General features: G+C 51.3%; 1 protein-coding gene across 5 annotated transcripts in view; it reads left to right on the top strand.

Moving 5' to 3' along the window:
- Nucleotides 1–19,824, top strand: part of ACSL6 (acyl-CoA synthetase long chain family member 6) — a 53,536-nt gene that overhangs the window by 3,249 nt on the left and 30,463 nt on the right. For 4 of the 5 annotated variants that reach the window (XM_027643107.1, XM_027643105.1, XM_027643109.1 and 1 more), the window contains one exon: nucleotides 19,446–19,666. In XM_027643107.1, the coding sequence (XP_027498908.1) occupies nucleotides 19,472–19,666 (195 nt within the window). In that variant the 5' untranslated portion in view covers nucleotides 19,446–19,471. Of the gene's footprint in view, nucleotides 1–8,721; nucleotides 8,830–19,445; nucleotides 19,667–19,824 lie in introns of those variants that run through there. The other variant, XM_027643106.1, reaches the window with a different exon arrangement.

Here is a 19,824-nt window from a genome sequence, read left to right as displayed (position 1 = left end):
AACTGCATACCCACAGAAATAGGAAAGCAGACTTGGGAGTGAGCCAGGAACAAAGAAATACAGCATTACATCACTAATGGTATAAGTGGTGGTGTTTTGATGTCACTGAACGCTGCAGAGCACCAGAGGGTTTAAACCCTTCACCATGAGTGCGTTTCTGAGAGCTCTTTGAGAGAAATACCAGCATCTTCCTTCATCACTGCACAGCAACCAGCACGTGGATGTGTCATAGGTAACTGGAGACAAGTCTGGATGAGATGAAGGGAGGGTGGGTAACATGACACAGTTGGTTGCCTCCTGATGGCATCCAGGGCAGCTCCTTTCTCATGGCCTTTTTCTTGACTTTGCCAGATTATTTCTTCATACAGACCCAAGCAAAATAACTCGATCACCCTCTTTCTGATCAGAAATGAACATGAAAGAAAAACATCTATTAATACATTTTTTTAATTTTATTTTTAAGTGCTCTGCACACGTTCTTTGGGGATGGGTCAATACAGGTAATGAGGTTTTTTTCCATCATTGCTATTTCTGTCTCTTGTGCTACCATGTGAAGCCAAAGCCCTGCAGGTCCTTGGCACTGGGGACCCATCTGTCCCTGCTGCCATTCCCACAGGGCTGCAGGTGCCAGGACAGGGACAGCTCGGGGAAGGGCCCCCACAGTGGCTCCTGCAGCTTGGCCTTGTCCCCTCTGGAGAAGGTACCCGTGTCCAAACTGCTTCATCCTCTCTCCTCTTCTCCCTTCTGAACAGGAGGGCTTACAGATCTCATGAACCCAGACAACACCCTCTGACCCTGTGACACCAGTCAAATGCAGTGGAGAAAGGTGTAACAGGGACCATGTGGCTATGAAATATAGATAAATATGCTCAAAGTGTATCTGTAAAATCCATGAATTCCCAGTGGGAGCCCTCATGCTCCATTCCACACTCTCCTGCAGTTTGCTGTGAGCCATGCCTGGCTCTCCAGGGGGTTTTCTTCCCAGATGTGCTGATGCAGATTCTTTGCAAACCCTTTTTGGCAATTCCAAGGAAGGGAGCGTTGATGCTGTACAGTGAGACACAGGTGAATGTTTTGCTGGATTGATTGCTATTGTGTGCCACCAGCACTTATTGACAACAAGCCATTCACTGTGTCAAATCCTCCTTGCACTGTAAACATTGTCACAGAGCCTCCAAGGTGACCTGAGACTGGTGGGGAGGGAGGGGACCGGAGGCTTTGCCTTGTTCTGCTTTTCCCTCATGTTCTGTACATAGGTAAAATTGTAAATATTTTACTATTCTGCTGGAGGCTGTGCTATGAAAAGTGTGGTGGCTGGTGGTGAGAAAGAGGAAGACACTGAGATGAGTAGGGATTTTCAGTCAGAAAGGAGTTTTAAAGCATCAGGGGCAGTTCAGCCCCTGGTGAGCTGGTCCCCAGGTCCCTGCTGCAGCTGTGCTTCACCACCCTGCACTCACTGCCTGGGCTTTTACAAGCAGTCATGTAGCTATAGTGTGTAGCAGATGCTTTGGAAAAGTACAGGTAAAAATGCAGCCGTGCTCAATGTGGGCTGAGCCCATGGCAAGGCTTTGGAAAGACCCCACAGTGATTCCCCCACAAACCCCAACTCAGCACTCACTGTCCCTCAAACTCCCCTGTCAGCCACACAAGGGGCTTTTTTGTCTTCTGTGCTGTGTGGGATATTCCGCTCTCGGAAACACGGGAAGATAAATCCAACCACCTTGTCCAAGTCATTTTTTCTGCACCGCAGGAAGAAAGTGTCACTTGTAGAAAAAAAAAAAAAGAGTGTATCATCCAGTGGAAATCACCATTTCACTAGGAAAACCCCAGCTGAGGGAGGAAAAGCCTTTATATTTAGCCCTGTGTGCCATGGTGTTGCAGAGTGCAGCTCACATTTCCATTTGCTCACAGAGTGGCTGTGGTGGTGTAGATACAATCTCAGAAACACCACCTGTGAACTGCAGTGAGGAGTCCCCACGTCAGCACTGCACAGGAACTGCAAAATCAGTGCAGGAGGAGTTGGCCTCCTTGAGGCTCCAGAGGTACCTGGGGTTTTTCAGGTGGCTTTTCTTGCTGAGGTCAGGTGTGTCACTTGGCCCAGGAGCAGCAATTCCAGGTACAGGGTTATCTGGAAAAACACCAGCCCCAGCAAAGGGTCTTTTGTCCACTGTTGTCTGTGGCAGACGACCTGTGAAAGCCCATCTTCTAGTGGCCAAATTCCAAGAGAACCTTCACTGCTCTCGCTGCTGAGGGTTTTGGTGATGGCAGGAAGGTGGGGAGCACCAGCCCCACACCTGGGATGTTCCACTCAGACACCCAAGGTTGTGCTTGGGCCACAGATGAAGGACAGAAACTTCAAAGCTACCAGCCTGATCACAGTCACTGCAGTGTGACTTTGTTGTGCCAGAGGAGGTTTAGGGTGGATATTGGGAAAAATTTCTTCATGGAAGGGGTGGTCAGGCATTGGAACAGGTTGTGCAGGGAAGTACTGGAGTTGCCATTCCTGGAAGTATTCAAAAAACGGGTGGATGTGGCACCTGGGGACATGGTTTAATGGTGGTCTTGGCAGTGCTGGATTAACAGTTGGAACTGATGATCTTCAAGGGCTTTTCCAACCATAATGATTCTATGATTCTGTGATTTCTGAGTTGCATCTTTGGGTCCAGGAGTAGAAGTGCTGCAGTGGCAGGGTCCTGGTGTGTGGTGTCACCTCAGCTGGCCCTTCCCCAGAAGTGTAACTCTCCCTGCTGTAAATATACTTCCACTTGGGAAAGTTGTTCTAGAAACTTTATCTTCAAAGTCTTCCAAGTTACCACTCAGATTTGCTTATGACTAATCCAGATCCTGCTTATTTGTATGCCAGCACCATGTCTCTGTCAACCTGTTTGTTTTTCCCCCCTGTTTTCACCCCAGATCATGGCACAGCCTCCTCTCTGGGACAGTTTCCCACGTGGCAGATCTCTGCCCCCATCCTGTCTGCTCCCGGGGTTGTTCCCTCTCTTCAGGCTGGCAGCTTTGGCCTTTGGAAAGGGTGGGTTTTCCTGCTGTGGAGAGCACAGGCAGTGCCTGGGTGGGTGCAGAGGGCACCCTGGCTTGCTTTGGGCTGCTGCTTGACCTGCCATGGAATGTGAAGCTGCACAGCCTCCCTTTCCTGGGCAACCACTGTGCTTGTTCAAGGCCAAGAACCAAAGGGGCTGAGAAGACCTTTCCTTCACCCATCAGACATTAAGAAATTGAGGCTGAGTTTCCCCCATGCCCAAGGCAGAGCAGCCCCCGGGCTGTGCCCATCCGTGTGGGCTGTGATGGTGCCCAGGGGGGGACGGGGACCCTGGAACAGCCTCCTCAGGGAAGGACCCACACACAGCTCCTCACGGCAAGGTCAGAGCCACCCTCCCCTCTGCCTGCAGAGCAACGGGCAACTGCTTTCTCAGGGCTGCCAAATCCCCAAAACCAGCTTCACAAGCCACACAGACACCGCTGTGACCACCGGGTGTCCCAGCCACTGCGAGATGGCCCCGGCTAAGAGCCACAGCAGGGAAAGCACAGAGGGGTTTGCTGAGCTGGGACAAGTATGAGCTGGTCGGCACAGGAACGAGCACTGAGATTGCTAAACTGATTTAATTAAATTTTTTTTTTTATCCTCTTTGAGAAAGTATCTAGAAAAAGAGCCAATCATTCTGCTGTTGACTGAAGTGAGCTGGAAGTGATCTAAGCCAAGCTTGCACTGAAATTACAGAAGATGTGAATTATGTAGATTTAAATGTCTTTTCTGCAGAGAACAGTATTCAGATATAAAAAGTGGAGAGAACTTTATTTAGAGTTTGCTTCAAGATCCTTTGCAATGATAGAGAAAAAAAGACAAATATATTAGAATCCTTATGAAACGTTAAATATACTTTATTTAGTATTTCTGATACAGCTCAGTTTTAGGTAAAACAATTCTCCATAACTCCAGGTGATCTCATTCAGAATTATCTTTTCTTCTGCGAAATGTCCAAATAACTTCTTGGAGCCAAGAGCAGCTTGTGAGCAGCCTGTGAGCACCAGCTTGTGAAAGGTCACCCAAGGTGTGCCAGAGCCCTGATGTCCCTGGAACCTTCGTTCACTTTTTCTCCCTTGCACACTCTGCTCGTGCTTCCACAGGGCAGGGACACCTTCCACCAGCCCAGGTTACTCCAAGCCCTGTCCAACCTGGCCTTGGACACTTCCAGGGATCCAGGGGCAGCCACAGCTTCTCTGGGCAACCTGTGCCAGGGCCTCCCCACCCTCCCAGGGAACCAGTCGGGCTTTTGAGGTGCCAGGGGAGCCCCCCCAGTGACCTCCTCCCTCTGCCCCCTCGGAGCACCCGAGCCCCGGTTTTATTCTGCCTGAAAAGGGTTTTTTGTGCCTACTCCTCTGGCCCTGCATCCCCCGCAGCTGAGAGGCTGCTGAGGGTGGTGTGATGCTCTGACCTGCCAACAACAATTCAGGGCTGTGTTTCCTTTCGGAAAAGACATTTGCATATCCTCTATTCACTTATTTGGTTAAATACATTTGAAAAGGCAAAAGCTCTGGGTCATTGAGACTGAAGAATGGGCTGTCTGGGGGCCTCCCCCACCTTAACCCTTTCGAACCTTGCTCCAGCTTCTTGGAGAGACACGGCTTAAAACATCAGAGAAGGGGATTTAAAGGCTTTTTTTGCAGCAGGGATGGGGAAAGAGGCTGGAGGTGGGGGAAGCCCTGACAGAAGGCAGCAAAAAGGTGCCATATACCTCTGAATTGAAAATTTGCTTATGTACAGCCACAAATAGACTCAGAGAGACTTTGCAAAGTTTAGCAGGGACAGAAATGTCTTCATGGGGACTTGAAAATACCTGTGGAAACAGGAGAGAAGAAGCAAGTTACAGCAGTGTCAGGCACAGAAAGGTACAGGGTGCCCCAGGGTGTGGAATCAGAAAGTGCAACTGCCTAGAAACAAAAATACAAATAACCTAATTGCTGCTTTAGTTAGCAAAATAAATAAAAAACCCTGAAGCAACAACAAAGATCCTGAAACATAAACCGAGTATTTAAAAACACTCAAACAATGTAACCGCCTGTTATTACTGTCAGGAGAAGAAAGGTTTCAGCGAAGTATTTAACTTGGAATATTTAAGGACATCTCAAATCACAGCCCAACCACAGATTTCTCAAAAGCCCTCCATGGGACGATGCCAAGCCCCCCCTTTTCCCTCATTTCCCAGCACAGTGCCAGGCCCTGGCTGCCAGGGGAACTGGAGCTGGGTGTGGGATGAAGTTGGGGTCTCTGGCTGGTGGGTGCAGCCCTGCTGATGTGTCAGGGTGCAGAAGGGGCCCCTTTGGTCCCCACGTGCCAGGACATGTCCCCTGCACCTCTCTGCACCCACTACGCTCAGCTGCAACACGGAGACTGTGCTTCTGGGTGCCTGTGAAGTGTTTTGAGGATGACAGCTGGGAAGAGATGAATAAGCAGTAAATTCATCGTCGTGGGTTTATTTTTGTTCCTTTGCCATCCGTTGGCATCCCTGCAGTGTAAGGAAATTGAGGGCTAGAGGGAGACAAGGCAGAAACACTCGCCTGGTAGCCTCTTATTAATGTTCCTAATTATTGAATTAATCCTCTATTTGTGCCCTATGCTTCCTTCCTGCTGCTCTTTGGAAGTGGTCAAAATATAGGCTGTGCAATCATAAAAGCATAATATCTGACCAAAAGACTTAGAAAGGAAAAAGAGGCCACTGAAAAGAAACACAAGGCAGTAAAATTCCCCCATCTTACACAATTTGCGTTATTTGAATTAGTGGCTGGTTTTATTTCTGCTTGAGGCAGGATTTTCCATGATGGGTCTTAAGGAATGTAGAGGTACTGTTGGCTTTCTGTTCTGCAACTGAAGCTATTGCCCTGGTTTATGGGAATGTCCTGAAAGACAAAGAAAGCAGCAGTTTTTATTGAGTTATCCTCCGAATTCTGAAGGCCATGTGTGACTCTTCCACAGAGTCTTCTTTCATTTTGTATTTGGCTGGGAGCATTAAAAGCACTGTGATTCACTGACACACCTTTTTTTTTTTTTATTTCCCCTGGACAAGTGAGGTCTCAGCCAAATCCCATAAAAGTCCTTTGAAATCTTTCCATTGATTTTACTGGTAGTTGAGTCTCACTGGGCTTTAGACTGAGCACCAAAGGTGAAGTCTAATTTCTTGTACTTGTATAAGCATCCCTGCTACTTAATGGTCTAAGATGAGCAGAAGCTTGGGGCAGATTTCTACAGAAGCAGAAGTCACCTAAGTCCTGGTTTGAAGCTCAAAGGGCTTTGTGGCTCCTCTTGCCTTGGCCGGGTCCTGGGTGCTCAGCACCTCTGGGCTCAGCACCACCAGCCCTCAGCCCCTTGTTCCACAGGGCACAGCTCCTACACCTGCAGGAGAATCTGAAAACAGGCTTGAACTGCCCTCTGCACTCCCATGCCAAAGGATCTCAGAGCAAATCCCTGTCTGTGGAGAACTGCATCCTTCCCTCAGCTGTGAATCCAAAAAAGGAGGTTGTCTTCCCACCAACCACTGTCCTGACCCCTCTGCTCTGCAATCCCCTGGCAGAAAATGCTGGGGCAGAAAAAGCTGAAGCTTTTATTCTGTGTATTACTTAGAGTCTGCTTACATCTTTTTTCCCTCAAGGTAGGCAGCCTGCATCCAGCTTCCTTGCTTTGTTCTCTCTCATCACTCTCTCAGGGTTGTTCCAGAGACTGAGTCCATATGCTGTGTGTATGTGCAAGGAAAGCAGAACAAGAGAAAGGGAATTACTGCTCAGGGTGTTTATGGAGGACATAAAAGGGTCAGAGGCTGTCCTGGAACACATGTTTTACTGAATCCCTTCACCTATACTGAGGGTATTATAGCCCACTGTGAGATTAATGGAGGTAGGCAAGACCATCCCTTCATAGCAGGAACTTGAAAGAAATGCTCAGTAGCACAGTAACTTGCTTTTAATCCAGTATTTATTTAAAATCATTATTCCCACATCCCCTTTGGGGCACTCCCTCAAGATGTGTTGTGTCTGTGGGATGCAGGCACTGAAGGGCCCAGCCAGCCCAGGGCTGCTCACACACCTGAAACATTTCCTGACTACGAAGTTTCTCTCAAGCTGTGGCTCCTGAGGAAGCAAGGGGCAGGAATCTGAGCTGGTGAATATTGCTGAGGCCCCATTTAGCAGCACTGTGATGCTGATTTGCACCTGCAGACCATTCAGTACTCCCTGCCCTACCCTGGCAATTTGATGAATTATGCCTGATTGCAGAACACTCCCCTTGTGAGCCAAAGAAGTGATATTTGACAAGCTTGCCTGAAATCTCATCAAATATTCTCTTCATTCAAGAGTATTAACTGTTGTTTTAGAATTCTCCATTATGCACTCCAATATCACAAGCACAAGTTAGGACAGGTCAGACAGAAACTTTATTAACTGTGGTAACAGTGAGTGTTCAGAGAGCCTCTCCCACTCTGCTCCCCACTTTTCTGCTCAGCAATTGTGGAGATGCAGCCTATATACAGTCTCAGGAAAAAAAGAAAGAGTTGAGGAATACAGAAATTTCAGTGTTAATAAAGGCAGATACCCAACCCCTGGAGGGAGGGATGGACTCCTCAGGTGCCTTCCTAAGGCCAGAGTGCTAAGAAGGGATCAACAGTAAAGAATGAAGAGTAAATAACACAGTGATATGGATCGAGGACTCCCGGGGGCCCAGGGTGGCACACCCTGTGTTATCTCTGCTCAGAAGGGGGCAGTTGGAAGCTACCAGACACTGTTGGCTTTCAGTTGAAAGGAATGTTCTTTTAGTTAGGAGAAACAGCTCAGCCAGACCTCTCAAATGTAAATATTAATAATTTACCAACAAATGAATTGCTAAGTTTTGGGTTTGTTATTGCCACTGTGAATTAACAAAACCTGGTTTGGGTTTAAATGTTTTGGGGTTTGGTTTTAATATAAGTAACAACATAAGGATGATTTGGCAATAGTTATAGTCTTACTATTTTATTGATTCAGATGACTTATATTTATTCCACTCAATTATCAGAGAATGTTTTCTGTTGGAAGGGACTTTAAAGAACATCTTATTCCAACCCCTGCCATGGACAGGGACACCTCCCACCAGCCCAGGTTGCTCCAAGCCCTGTCCAACCTGGCCTTGGACACTTCCAGGGATCCAGGGGCAGCCACAGCTTCTCTGGGCAACCTGTGCCAGGGCCTTCCCACCCTCACAGGAAAGTATTTCTTCTTGTCATCTAATCTAAAGCCTGCCCTCTGTCAGGGAGAAGCCATTCCCCCTTGTCCTGTCACTGTCTGCCCATACTTCACCTATAAAGTTTTTAATCCAGCAGACAAAGACTAGCAATGCAAACTTTCTCAGTGTCAGAAACTTTCTTTTATGGCGACTTCTCCCCGGGGGGTGGGGAGGGGGAAGGCTGTTTTTAATTTTAAATCGAGCATTTTGCATGAAGGCTTTGCAGTTTTACACCCAAAAGCCTTGCCTGGAGCCTGTAAAGCCTCCAGTGTGACGGAGACGTGTGAAAATACTGCAGTATTCAGGAGCTGAGGGGGTGGGTGGGTTTTCCCTCTCTGGAAGGCGGCTCCCACCGCCGGGATGTGGAGCCTCAAGGGTTACAGCGGGCACCGCCGCCGCTGCTGCGCTAATTCAGCCTAAGCCGATATTAGCCAAGCTTAACTTCTTTCAGCCGTTTGCAGATGGGAGGGGGCGGGCCGGGCTGGAGTCAGCAGTTCCGAGCGGAGAGCGGGAGGGCAGAGCCCCGGCCATGAGCTGACCGGCCCCGGGCACCGGGACGGCGGAGGGTGAGAACCGCAGGGGGGGCATCGCTCTGGGGAAAGGCGTGAGAGGAGCCCGCCGGGATCCGGGTGGGACACGGGGGCTGCGCCAGCCCGGGGGGCCGCGGCATCCCCCCAGCCCGGCCCCGGGATGCCGAGAGAGGCGAGATCGCGAAAAGCGGGGCTGCGGGAGAACCGCCGGGCAGAGAGACCCCCGGGGCTGCGGGAGAACCGCCGGGCAGAGAGACCCCCGGGGCTGCGGGAGAACCGCCGGGCAGAGGCCGAGGGACCCCCGCGGCCGCTGCTCGGGGGAGGAACTGGCCGCGTTCCGCGGGGGGATGCGGGAGAGCCGCGGGACGGGGGGCACTGGCTGGTGGCTTTGGCGGTTCGCTGCTGTTTGGGGTGTTACCGACAGCCCTGGAGGGGGAAAAGCTCCCACCCGGCTCTGCCTGGAGCTCCCCGCGCTGGGGCTGCGGGGCTCCGGGGCGTGGGGTCGCAGCCCACGCCTTTAAAAGCCGCGGTGATGCTCTCGTGCGCGGGAGAGGTTGTTTTGGAGGCTCTGGCTGTTTGCAGGCAGTGTGGTTCGGTGATGACCGGAGGCTGCTGGCGCAGGGCCCAGGCAGGCAGAGGGCACGGCGGGAGCCGGCAGGTCTGTGCAGCGGGCAGGGCTGCTGCATCACGCTCATCCTGCCCCACCTGCCATCCCACTGCTGTCCCCCCACCTGCAGGGAGAGGGGGGAGTTGCTTTCCTTCCGTTTTTTTGGCACACGACCTGCCTCTTAATTTGCTTGTCCCTTATTGCACTACAAGGTTGCCAAATAACCCTTGAACAACTTTCAAAGGCGCCTTCAGCTGCTGGTTTGTTTGGGGATAAAACCCGGACCAGATTCAGGCAGTCATGTTCCATGTGCACAGGGTCTGGATAAAACTCTGCTCTGCCCAGGTGTACAGAACCTTTGGGGTCTCCTCACTCCTTCCCCTCTGCACAGGCAGGGTCCTTTAGAAAAGCACTACAGCTACAGGGACAGGTTGGATGGAGCCCTGAGCAATCTGATCTAGTGGGGGGCATCCCTGCCTGTGCCATGGGGAAGGTGGAACTGAATGATCTTTAAGGTCCCTTCCAAACCAAACCAAACCACTCCGTGATTCTATGAACTTGCAGGGCACTTCACTGGTAATTAACCTGGTCTAATTATGGCCAGCTTACTGTAAGTGAGGGATACAATTGTATTTATTACGGTTAATGACACTACTTTCTTTGTAAGCTCCCGTTTCCAATGTCATTTTCTAGTCTCAGTTTCCAGTGTGACAGTTGTAACACTGTTGTTCATATGGTTCTGCTTTTACTGCACTGGCAGGTCAGTAAGTATTGGAGCTCTTCCGAGCTGTAAGATTGGCTTAAAGAGAATTGCTCCTTATAATAATAAAGGCAGTGCTTAGCTATGATATGGCACAAGCTGGGAGGCCTCTGTCTACCTTTTCTGCAGCGGCAGATGAGAATCTGTGGTGTGCTAGTGCATGGGCAGCATCCTGCAGACAGCAACAGGCCTGATTCCCAGGATCTTCCTGGCTGGAGGCAATGCCAGCTGCAGTCTGGCCCGCTCAGCCCTGCTGGGAACACTTGCCACATAACTGTTGATACTGCAGAAGGCAGCATGGAATTGAAGTTTGACCACATAAGAGTTTTGATCCAGTCTGAGCTGTCAGAGAAACAATGAGGGCTAACACGTGCCTGGGAACTGGTGTACAAAACATTCCTGGGCTTCCCTGTCCTCTGCAGCACCAGCTCTGAGCACGCCGCTGTGTCTGAAGAGTCATGGAAGGTTTTCTGTTATGAGCTTGTCTAGGTTTCTGTGTCACATTGGATGAAGCATTCCCAGGGCTGCCATGCTTTCCTGAGTGCACTGGCTGGGCAGGGTGCTCGGACTGTTATTCAGAAACCACTTTATTCTAGTGCTGCTGCCAAAAGAAACGGAAGCAACCAACCCGAAAAGGTTTGCAGCTGGACCAGTACCCCCGGGCTGGTGCACAGATATTTGTGCTGGTGCCTGGGAAAGGCAGGGTGGGTGTGGGACTGATGGAGGAGGCAGGTGGTCAGGAGGGCTCCTGGCACTGGCAGGACTTGCTGTGCCATCCAGACATGGCCTGGGATGCAGGGGGACCATCACAGCCTGTGAGTGCTCCAGGCAGGGGGGAGGTGGGTGAGTGGTGGGTCAGGGAGTCATGCAGGGAGGGTCTGGCACCAGGATGCCATCTGGTCATGCCAGGTGAGGATTTGCTTGGAAAGTAACCATTTTTTCCTGGTACTTTGGCAGGACAGTTAGTTTTGTGCCAACACCACATGCCCTAGATTGAGCATAAGGCAAGGGGGGGATCTCCACGGCCCTGCCCAGCAGTGATGTGGGTTGGGGTCACCCCATCCCACTGTGCAAGCAGCCAGCAGGAATCAGACCTGTGCAGTATGTGCACCCAGTGGGAGAGCAGCCAGGGCTGGGGGTGTCCCTTCAACCCTCCCCATGTCACTGGGACCAGTGTGGCCCACAGTGACCTGCAGATGCAGCCAAGGGCAGGGTGTGAATGGTCAGGGAGAGCTGGGAGCTGGCAGTTCAGGGACCTGCCTGTGTGTGTGCCCTTGTCTGGCCTACCTGCCGTGGGGCCAGCAGAGCCAGCCCTCAGCAGTCAGGGAACGTGTGCTCGTGTATCCCCTCATTCCTGCCTGGGCATGCAAGCATTTCACCCCAAATCTCCTTTCCTCCACCCAGCCCTGGGCTAGGGGCTTTGCACACTGCAGTGGTCTGGCTCTGGCATGTTCAGGTGAAGAGAGTGAAAATGAGCCCTGCAGTGAGCTGGAGAGGAGAGTGCATCCCACCTGGGCACATGGAAGGGATGTCCCCCTGTGGTCCCTGCACCTCTGCACTGCCCAGCACTGATGCTGCTGCAGAACCTTCAGGTGACTGGGGTTCTTAGCTGGACCAAGGCCCCTACAGGTAGTGCTAAGGCTTCTTTAAATCCAACCAATGTTTAAAGGAAAGCATAAAACCTTCTCCTGGTAACAAGCCATCAAGCTCTTTGTGGAGCACCTTTGCATCTCTGCTCTGCCAAGACGGCTGTCAGGGGTGCAGCTCCCTTCTCCCTCTCCATTCACTGCTTCTCTTTGTACTCTGCCCCAGATAACTATTTTTATGCTATTTTTTAAGCTATTTGTTTGCTGCATGACATGGAGTATTCAAGAAGCATATGGTATATGGGACAAACAACCATCAATGTCACTATAAAAATATAAAAATAAAAAAAAAACTAAACTCAACCCCACAAACCTCCTTCTTTGCAAGAGCTGAGATCTACAACTGATCACTGGGAAGGGGGGAGCTTTGCTGGTGCTCTGTGAGCAGTGTCCAGAAGTGAGCCCCAGGCCTGGCAAAGGCAGTGCAGGGTCAGGATCCAGCCCTTGTGACGATGCCAGCAGCACAGGGTGCTCCAGCCTGAGCCCCAGGGAACATGGGCAGGGTTCATTGCCACCTGTGAACTCGCCTTAAGGCTGAGGGGCAAATTCTCTCCTGCTGCAGTCACCTCCTTGGGATGTTCCTGGGCTGTGCTGCCTGAGGGCCAAGGAAGCAGGCAGGGAGGGATCAGGTTGTGGTTTCCCCAGATGGAACCTTGCAGCCACTGTGCTGGTCTTGGCACAGTTGTGTGAGCAGGCTCCACAGAGCTGCAGGCAAGAGAACAAGGAGCCAGAACGCTCCACAGCTTTGGAGTTTTACTTTTCCTTCTGGCTGGGTTATGTTTTAGCTTGGAGTAACGGCCTGAACCCACTTGGGGTGGGCACAAAGCTTTTCCCTTTTGGTAGGACACTTAAAATTTTTGCACGGGCTTCCTAATGCTTTGTTATCCAGAGGAGTGGCAGATTTGGACCAGGATCCATGGTCCACATCTGTGAGCTGTGCTGAGTGGGTGAGGAGGTGTGGGGTGGAGAGTGAAGTTTTCCAGGAGGATTTGGTATCAATGGATGAACAGGGACCCGATGCAGAGTGATAAGGATGAGCTGGTGGTGTGGTGCCTGTGTGGCTCTGAGCATGGGGCGTTTCCAGCCAGCTGGGGGCTGGGTTTTGCTCTCTGAAACATCACAAGTGTCTAAAGTAAGATTTCTGCACAGCACTGAATTATTTATTGAATAATTTCTCTTGGCAAGGGACTGGTATGCTGTAGATATTTTAGATACTTTAAATACCTCTGTTTACGTGTGATTACTGGGCTCTCTCAGGACACTGAGCTCCTTGTTAGCGTTTTTCCCTTTTTAGCGGATGCTTGCAAAGATCTTGTGTTTTGCAAATGCATTTCTCGGCAGAGCAGGGGGGAGCAGAGGCCAGAGCTGCTCCTCCGGGTTGCTTGGAGATTTCCCTCTTTTGTCTGCGCCCTGCCTTTGGCGTTGGGATGGTCGGGAGGCTGGAGGGAGGCTGGAGGGCCAGCAAAGCCCGTGAGCCCGGTGCTGTGATCTGCCACCAGCTTTGTCCCAGGGAGCCACAGTGGAATGTGGTGCCATGGCCACACCGAACCCGGGCTGTTCTTGCAGCAGTTACTTGGTGAGAAAGAGTTTTTTGAGGAGTGAGATGCCTCTGCAATAAATGCACATGCACACATAAGCATTTACAGCCATGCATGCATATATGTAATTTTACATGTGTATGTATCATATATATATCACATATAACAGTATCAAATCCTTTAGCAGCCTTTAAGACAGTTTTTCTCTACTGAATGAAACTGCCTGCCTCTCCTAAAAAAATAATCCAGTTTACATCAGTGGGCCAAGTTAATACCCCAGCCCCAGCCACATGCTGGTGCTGAATTGGTCCCTTTCATCCATCCTGTCCTCCCCTCATTCCTGCAGTCACCAGAGGTCACAGGAAAGCAGGGCTGGCCTCCCTGCCATGAAGTTTATTTGCCTTATTCCTCTGCAGCAGATCCGAGGCTTGACCCGGATGCAAAGCCTTTTTCCATTGCAGATAACTCTGCCCTGCTGAGCAGGGAGGGACAGCCCTGGGAAGGGGTGGGTGGGGAGGCAGGGGCACAGGGATGGTCCCTGTTGGCATCACTGCAGCCCCCCTTCTGCTCCCAGTGCCCCAGACACCCAGTTCGGGGGGCACTGACCCCCGGCACGAAAGCAACTTGAGCTAAAGAGGCTTATGTACCATTGAAACCCTGTTCTTTAATAGTCTTGTTGGCAGGAGGCCAGTTTCACAGATTGGAAGGGTCTGATTCTCAAAGGAAAGGGAGAGGAACGTTCTTCATTTGTAAAAATAAAATTATAAGCTGCTTTTATTACCTTTCTTGCTCACTGGGTGCTTTTCTGGTGTCCACTCCCTGGAGAAGTGCCACAGCCTTTCCTGCTTTGTTTTCACTTCTCACATCCTCTTATGTTGCTTGAGCACTGGCATAATAATCCCAAAAAAGCAATTTTATCCCTAAACTGGTTCTTTCTTGGGTTTTTTCTCTTTTTTTTCCCCTGTCCCTTCCCAATTATAACTTGTTGAGTTATGGTGGAACCACAGTCAGTGAGGTCTGGGTATTGTGTTTGTGGCTGAAGCACAACCCCCTCTGTGGTTGGAGATCTCGTTAGATCACTTGTTCCCATAAAACCTATGGAGGTGTGAGCCCAGCTTGCTGTGGTGTGGCTGGTGTTCCCCCCCAACCTGAGCCCAACCCCAGCCCAGACTGACCTCAGGATGGGAACTGAAGGCTCATCCAGCTTCTCATCCTCTGTGCCCACACAGGCCAGACTTGTGGAGCTGCAGAGCAGAGGCTGACTTGGCATCATCTCTCTGGGTTTAATTACAGCCGTGATTAGGAATTCACAGCCTGTGGTGTCCCCAGAGCTCCCTGGCCAGGTTGGAGAAGGTCAGAGGTACCTGAGCTGCATTTAATGGCAGTGGTTCCTCCCAGGGTTGATGTCCCCCTGTGTGACTGCATAGAGCTTGGAAAAAGGGAAAAATAATGATTGTACTCTGCAAGCAATACACAACATCCCCAAAATGCCTCTGCCTGCACAGTTGTGGCAGCCTCTGTGCATATGTTTTCATAAAGATGTTAATTATTGCAGCAGCTTTCATTTAAATTAACAAATGGTTTCCAGTGATGCAGTCTGACTAGCAGGTTCATGTGTCCCTGGGAATGCTGATGCTCCCTTTCCTCTCTGTAAATGCAGACTCTCTTATAGTGACATAGTCATGATTTGAATCTATCTCAAAATCCCCCAAACCCTCTGTACGGGGCACTGAGCACAGTTTTCTTCTTCAGGGGGTGGTGAGGGAGAATGATCCACGTTTTGCTGGGTGCTTCCTTCTGCAAATCTTCTGTCACCGACCCCATTTCAGGAAAACAACTATAAATCTCAGGGTCTGGGCTCTGCAGAGCTGAGTGTGAGAAAAGAGTTTGAAAAGCTCATACTGTTTTGCTGGAGTGAAATCTCTTTAAATCTGCCTCTCTGGACTGAGATGTTTCAGCTCCTGTAAATTGTTTCCTCAGTGGAATGAGTGAGCAGCCAGTGCTGTAGCCAAGGACACAGATCCAGGGCACTGCTGGGATATTCCAGCTTGCTCTGAGAGAAGGGTCTGCGGGCTCTGAGCCAGCACGTGTCACTGGCTGCCCTTTGCAGTTCCCCACTGCAAACGGTTAATTCTCCCAGACATGCTGAAAAGCTGCTTATTTGAGTTCGGTTTAGTGCTATAAAATCTAATGTAAATAGCCTTTTTGGGGGCTTGAATACAGGGGTGGTAATGGGACACTTTGCCCACTTTCCAAGACAAAATGAATCACCCTCCTCTTCCCCACCCTGCTGTGAATGAAGGGGGGCAGGAGGATATGGGTGTCCCAAAAGGAGTTGTTCTTCCCAAGCAGGCACTGATGGAACGGTAGGAAGGATGTGATTGCATGGCTGCACAGGACCAGTAAAATTTTAATTGCATTATGCATACACCAGCAGTCTGAGGCTGTTCCCACACTGGCTTATGTCACTAAAACTCCATTGACTGGAGTTACAGAATCACTTCCAGCAGGAAAAGATGAAAACCAAATTGCACAATAGAGCCATTTGTTACCAAAATAAATAAATAAGCCCTGCCCCGGGAGTGATTGCTGTGAACACAGGCTGGTGGGTGATTCAGAGTCCAGTGCTACTGCAGGAGCTCTGCTCACCCCGGACCCAGGCTGGGAAGTTCCAAATCCCCAGCTCTCACCCCTGGCTGTTCCCTCCTGGCAGCTCCCCAGCACTGCTTCCTTCCTCCAAACCACTTTCTTCTGTCCCTCCTTGCATATTTGTTTCTCTTTTCTTTGCCATGGGAATACTTTAGAAATCCAGTGGTAATGTGAAGTCCCATTTGGAATAAACGGAAATGTCTGTGTTTCCATGTGCCATGTGCATGGATGCTGTGCTCCACTCCCTTGCATCTTTGCTTGTGGGGAACATGCACCACAGCAGGGTGATGGATCCACTGCAGGGAACAGAAATGGGCCAAAGGTGGCAGAAATGGGGCCAAAGGGGGCAGAAATGAGGAGAAGGGGTGTGGAGACCATCCTGCTGCTGATCCCAAGGTGAGGGCAGTACGAGGGCAGAGTGAGAGCCCGAGGTGAGGGCAGCAGTGCTCCGGGGTACGACACTGCCTTGCTGATGGGTTTAAATTACAATTAGTTCTTTTCCTGATCACATGAGAGATGTATTCCCAGAGCATGTGACCATGAGGGGCTCACCTGCTTGTCTTGACTCGGAGGAGGAGGAGGCTGTGATCCAGGCAGCCCTGAGCCCTCTTCCTGCAGATCCAGTGCTCCCAACCACACCTGGGCCCCTTTCCTGGCCACCGTCCCACGGCAGGTTGGCTGCTCTGAGCAGATCAAGTACAGGCTCATCGTGAATCACTTTGGAATGCAAAAATCAGGATTAACTGTTGCAAAAGGCAAGGTGGGTGAGCTCTGTAGTGCAAAAATCCAATGTGAGCAGAGGCTGCAGCCCTGACTCTCACGATCCTTTTGATGATGCTAGGAGCTCCAAGATGTTTGTGGACACCCTGTACCTGGACAGATGTAAAGGCCTGGCCCTGCTTCCCCCCAGGCAATCCCTGCAGCCCAGCAGGACAGCAGCACGTGGCTGTGGCCAAGCATCCCCTCATGGCCGTGCTGTTCCCACAGGCACCTTACCAGCTCTCTGCTTTCAGCTTGGCTGCACGGATGGATACAAAACAGCACTCACAGGCTGATGTTGAGGGAGTAATTCCCAGGATTTCAGTGTAACTAGCAACCATGGCAAACTGGGTGGCTGCCTTTGGTGGGACAGGCTGTTTCTGGGAGCAGGCAGTCTTAAGTGGGACTTGCTGAAATGCTTTTGCACAAATAGCCAATTCATCGGTGAATGAATAGTTCCCTTGCTGAGCTCTCCCGCTTTTTGTAGTAAAAGTGTGTTTGGCAGGCTGCTTTCATAGTCTAGTGTGGAGAACTACTGAGGGGAGCAATCAGTACTCCTCAGTTCATAGTATCCCAGAATGGTTTGGGTTGGAAGGAACTTTGAAGTTCATCTAGTTCCAACTGCCCTGCCATGGGCAGGGACACCTTCCATTATCCCAGATTGCTCCAAGCCCTTGAGCACTTCCAGGGATGGGGCAGCCACAGCTTCTCTGGGCAACCTGTGCCAGGGTCTCCCCACCCTCGCAGTTCACCCTGACATCATTACGGCCACACAGTCAGGGTTTTGTTAGACGTGAAGATTTCTGAAAAGGTGGTCAAAGCTCAGGAGAAAATTACCTCGTGGGTGGGTATTGCCCAGTAATGTTGTCTGGATGTGATCTCTGCAGGGATTCTATCATTCTTGAAGGGCTGGTTGTGGTCCCAGAGGGTTTGTGGGGTGGGGAGCTCTCGGGGGAGCAGAGGTGGCTGTGGGATGTTGGGCTGGCACTGGGGTGCAGCATCAAGCCTGAGGGATGGAGATGGCCTGGAGTATGGGCTCTGTCACTGTCCCCTCTCTGCTGCCCCCACCACTTCACAGCCCAACAATGAGTGAAGTTAATTGTTTGTGAGGTTGTTTGGTTTTGTTTTTTCTTGTGCAAACTTACAAACCTCCTCCAGAGCCTCATGTGAGGAGTGCCCCCCATTTGCTGCCTGGCCTCTATGCCAGCCCCAGCACTTGCTTGGCACAAACACAGGAGAAGGCTGAGAGAGAGTAGCCCTGACCTTCAGGAGAGCGCAGCCCAGAAGCTGTTCCCAGGAGGAAAAAAGCTGGTTTGTGTTAATGTTAGTGGTGCCATTGTGTGGGAAGTCCTGGCCCCCCCATGGGAGTGAAGCCATGTAACTCCACAAGCTGGAGCAAGGCCAGAGGGCAAGAGGAAAGGTGCTGCCTGGGCTCCTGTGGCTGAAAAACTTTTTTTTTTTAAGACCTTGACTCCCGTAAAGTCATAAATAGAGCTGTGTGAAACCTTAACTGTTTGGATTCCCCCTGGGCAGCACCTGCTTGGCTCATCCGTCACAGGGCTGGCTGATACTGGAGACTTTCAGTGGGGAGTTGATATTGGACCAACACTGTAAACAGGAGTTATTTAAAATGCTCCTTGTGTAGTCAACACCCAAACAGGAGTCCCCTGAGGACAGCCCTGACCTCGCACCCTGGAGCAGTGACTCCCTGCCTGGCTCCCCCTCTCCCCTGTCTCTCTACGTGCAAGAGGCAAAAGCAAAGCAACCTGTTGTGGTGGTGTCTGGATCAGTGCCTGACCTGCAGCTTGCCCTTGGTTTTTCCAGGAGCAGGTCTTGCTCCATGAGCCCAGCACATGGGCTCCCTGCCTTCCCTGCACTCCTAGAAAAGCAATGCTGGCAGCTAAAGGAAATGAGCTGCAGACAGCAGTGTCATCATGGCCTATCATAACCCTTGTCCCATCCTCTGTGTCCTCCTGCACAGCCCTTCTCATGCAGAAGGAGAACAGCTTTCCTCTTTGGTTTTTTTTCCCCACACTGTCCAAGCAGTGCAGGGGCCAGGGGTGCCCAGCACCCCCACAGTCTGCAGGGAGCTGAACCTCCAGCCCTTCTCTTCTCCTTGGGAAATACCCTGGCGTTTGTCCTTCCTGGGAGCCACCCATCTTCCCCATGGCAGGGTACAGAGTGGGACCCTGTGCTGTTGTGCTCACAGCCCAATACCCCGGCACCCCTTTACTGTCACTCAACAGTCACCACTTGTTTCTTCCAGAAAACATTCAAGCAATGAAATGAAACATTCATGGCTTGAATCACCCATAATTTACCCTGATGTAAATCATAAGGAGCTCAGAGTTGGGAATGTGAAACTGGCAAAGAGGAAGACAGTGGTGTTTTGGAGGTGTCTGTGCAGTGTTCTTCACAGAGAGGTAGCCTGGCTTTGCCCCACTCCATGGCTGCTGAGGGCTCGTGGCTGGTGCTGGTGGTGTCATGACCCTGCCAGGGCTGCAGCCACCACACAGCCCCTGTCCTGCTCAGGGAAGGCAGAGCAAGCTCCTGGCAGTCCTGAGGGGACAGTTGTATCTGTATCCTGGAGGTTGGCACAGCGTGTTCTCCCCTTCCCGAACTGCTCAGGGCCCCGTGCTGCCCGTGTCCATCCCCGGCCTCCCCTGACCTGACCCCCGCTGTGGCTCTTGCAGAGTTTGCCGTTTCTCTGGCGGAGAAGATGCAGGCTCAGGAGATCCTGCGGAGCCTGCGGCTCCCTGAGTTCGATGACCTCAGCCAGTTCTTCCGCAACCTGCCGGCCACAGCCCTGGTTGGCATCGGCGCCTTCGCCGCCGTCGTCGCGTACTGGTTCGCCAGCCGGCCCCGCGCCGTGAAACCGCCCTGCGACCTGCGCATGCAGTCCGAGGAGGTGGAGGTGAGCCCGGGGGCACCCTGGCTGCCTGTCCCCGAGGTTGGCATGCCTGGAAGTCATACAATGGTTTGGGACCTTAAAGAGAACCTCCTTCCAACCCCCCTGCCATGGGCTGGGACGCCTTCCACTAGCCCAGGTTGCTCCAAGCCCCGTCCAACCTG

The sequence above is a fragment of the Corapipo altera genome, unplaced genomic scaffold, assembly GCF_003945725.1.
Source record: "Corapipo altera isolate COAL_440 unplaced genomic scaffold, ASM394572v1 75, whole genome shotgun sequence".
In the NCBI taxonomy this organism is placed as follows: domain Eukaryota; kingdom Metazoa; phylum Chordata; class Aves; order Passeriformes; family Pipridae; genus Corapipo; species Corapipo altera.
The sequence above is the reverse complement of the archived record's forward strand: the minus strand, read 5'-3'. Positions and strand labels throughout refer to the sequence as shown.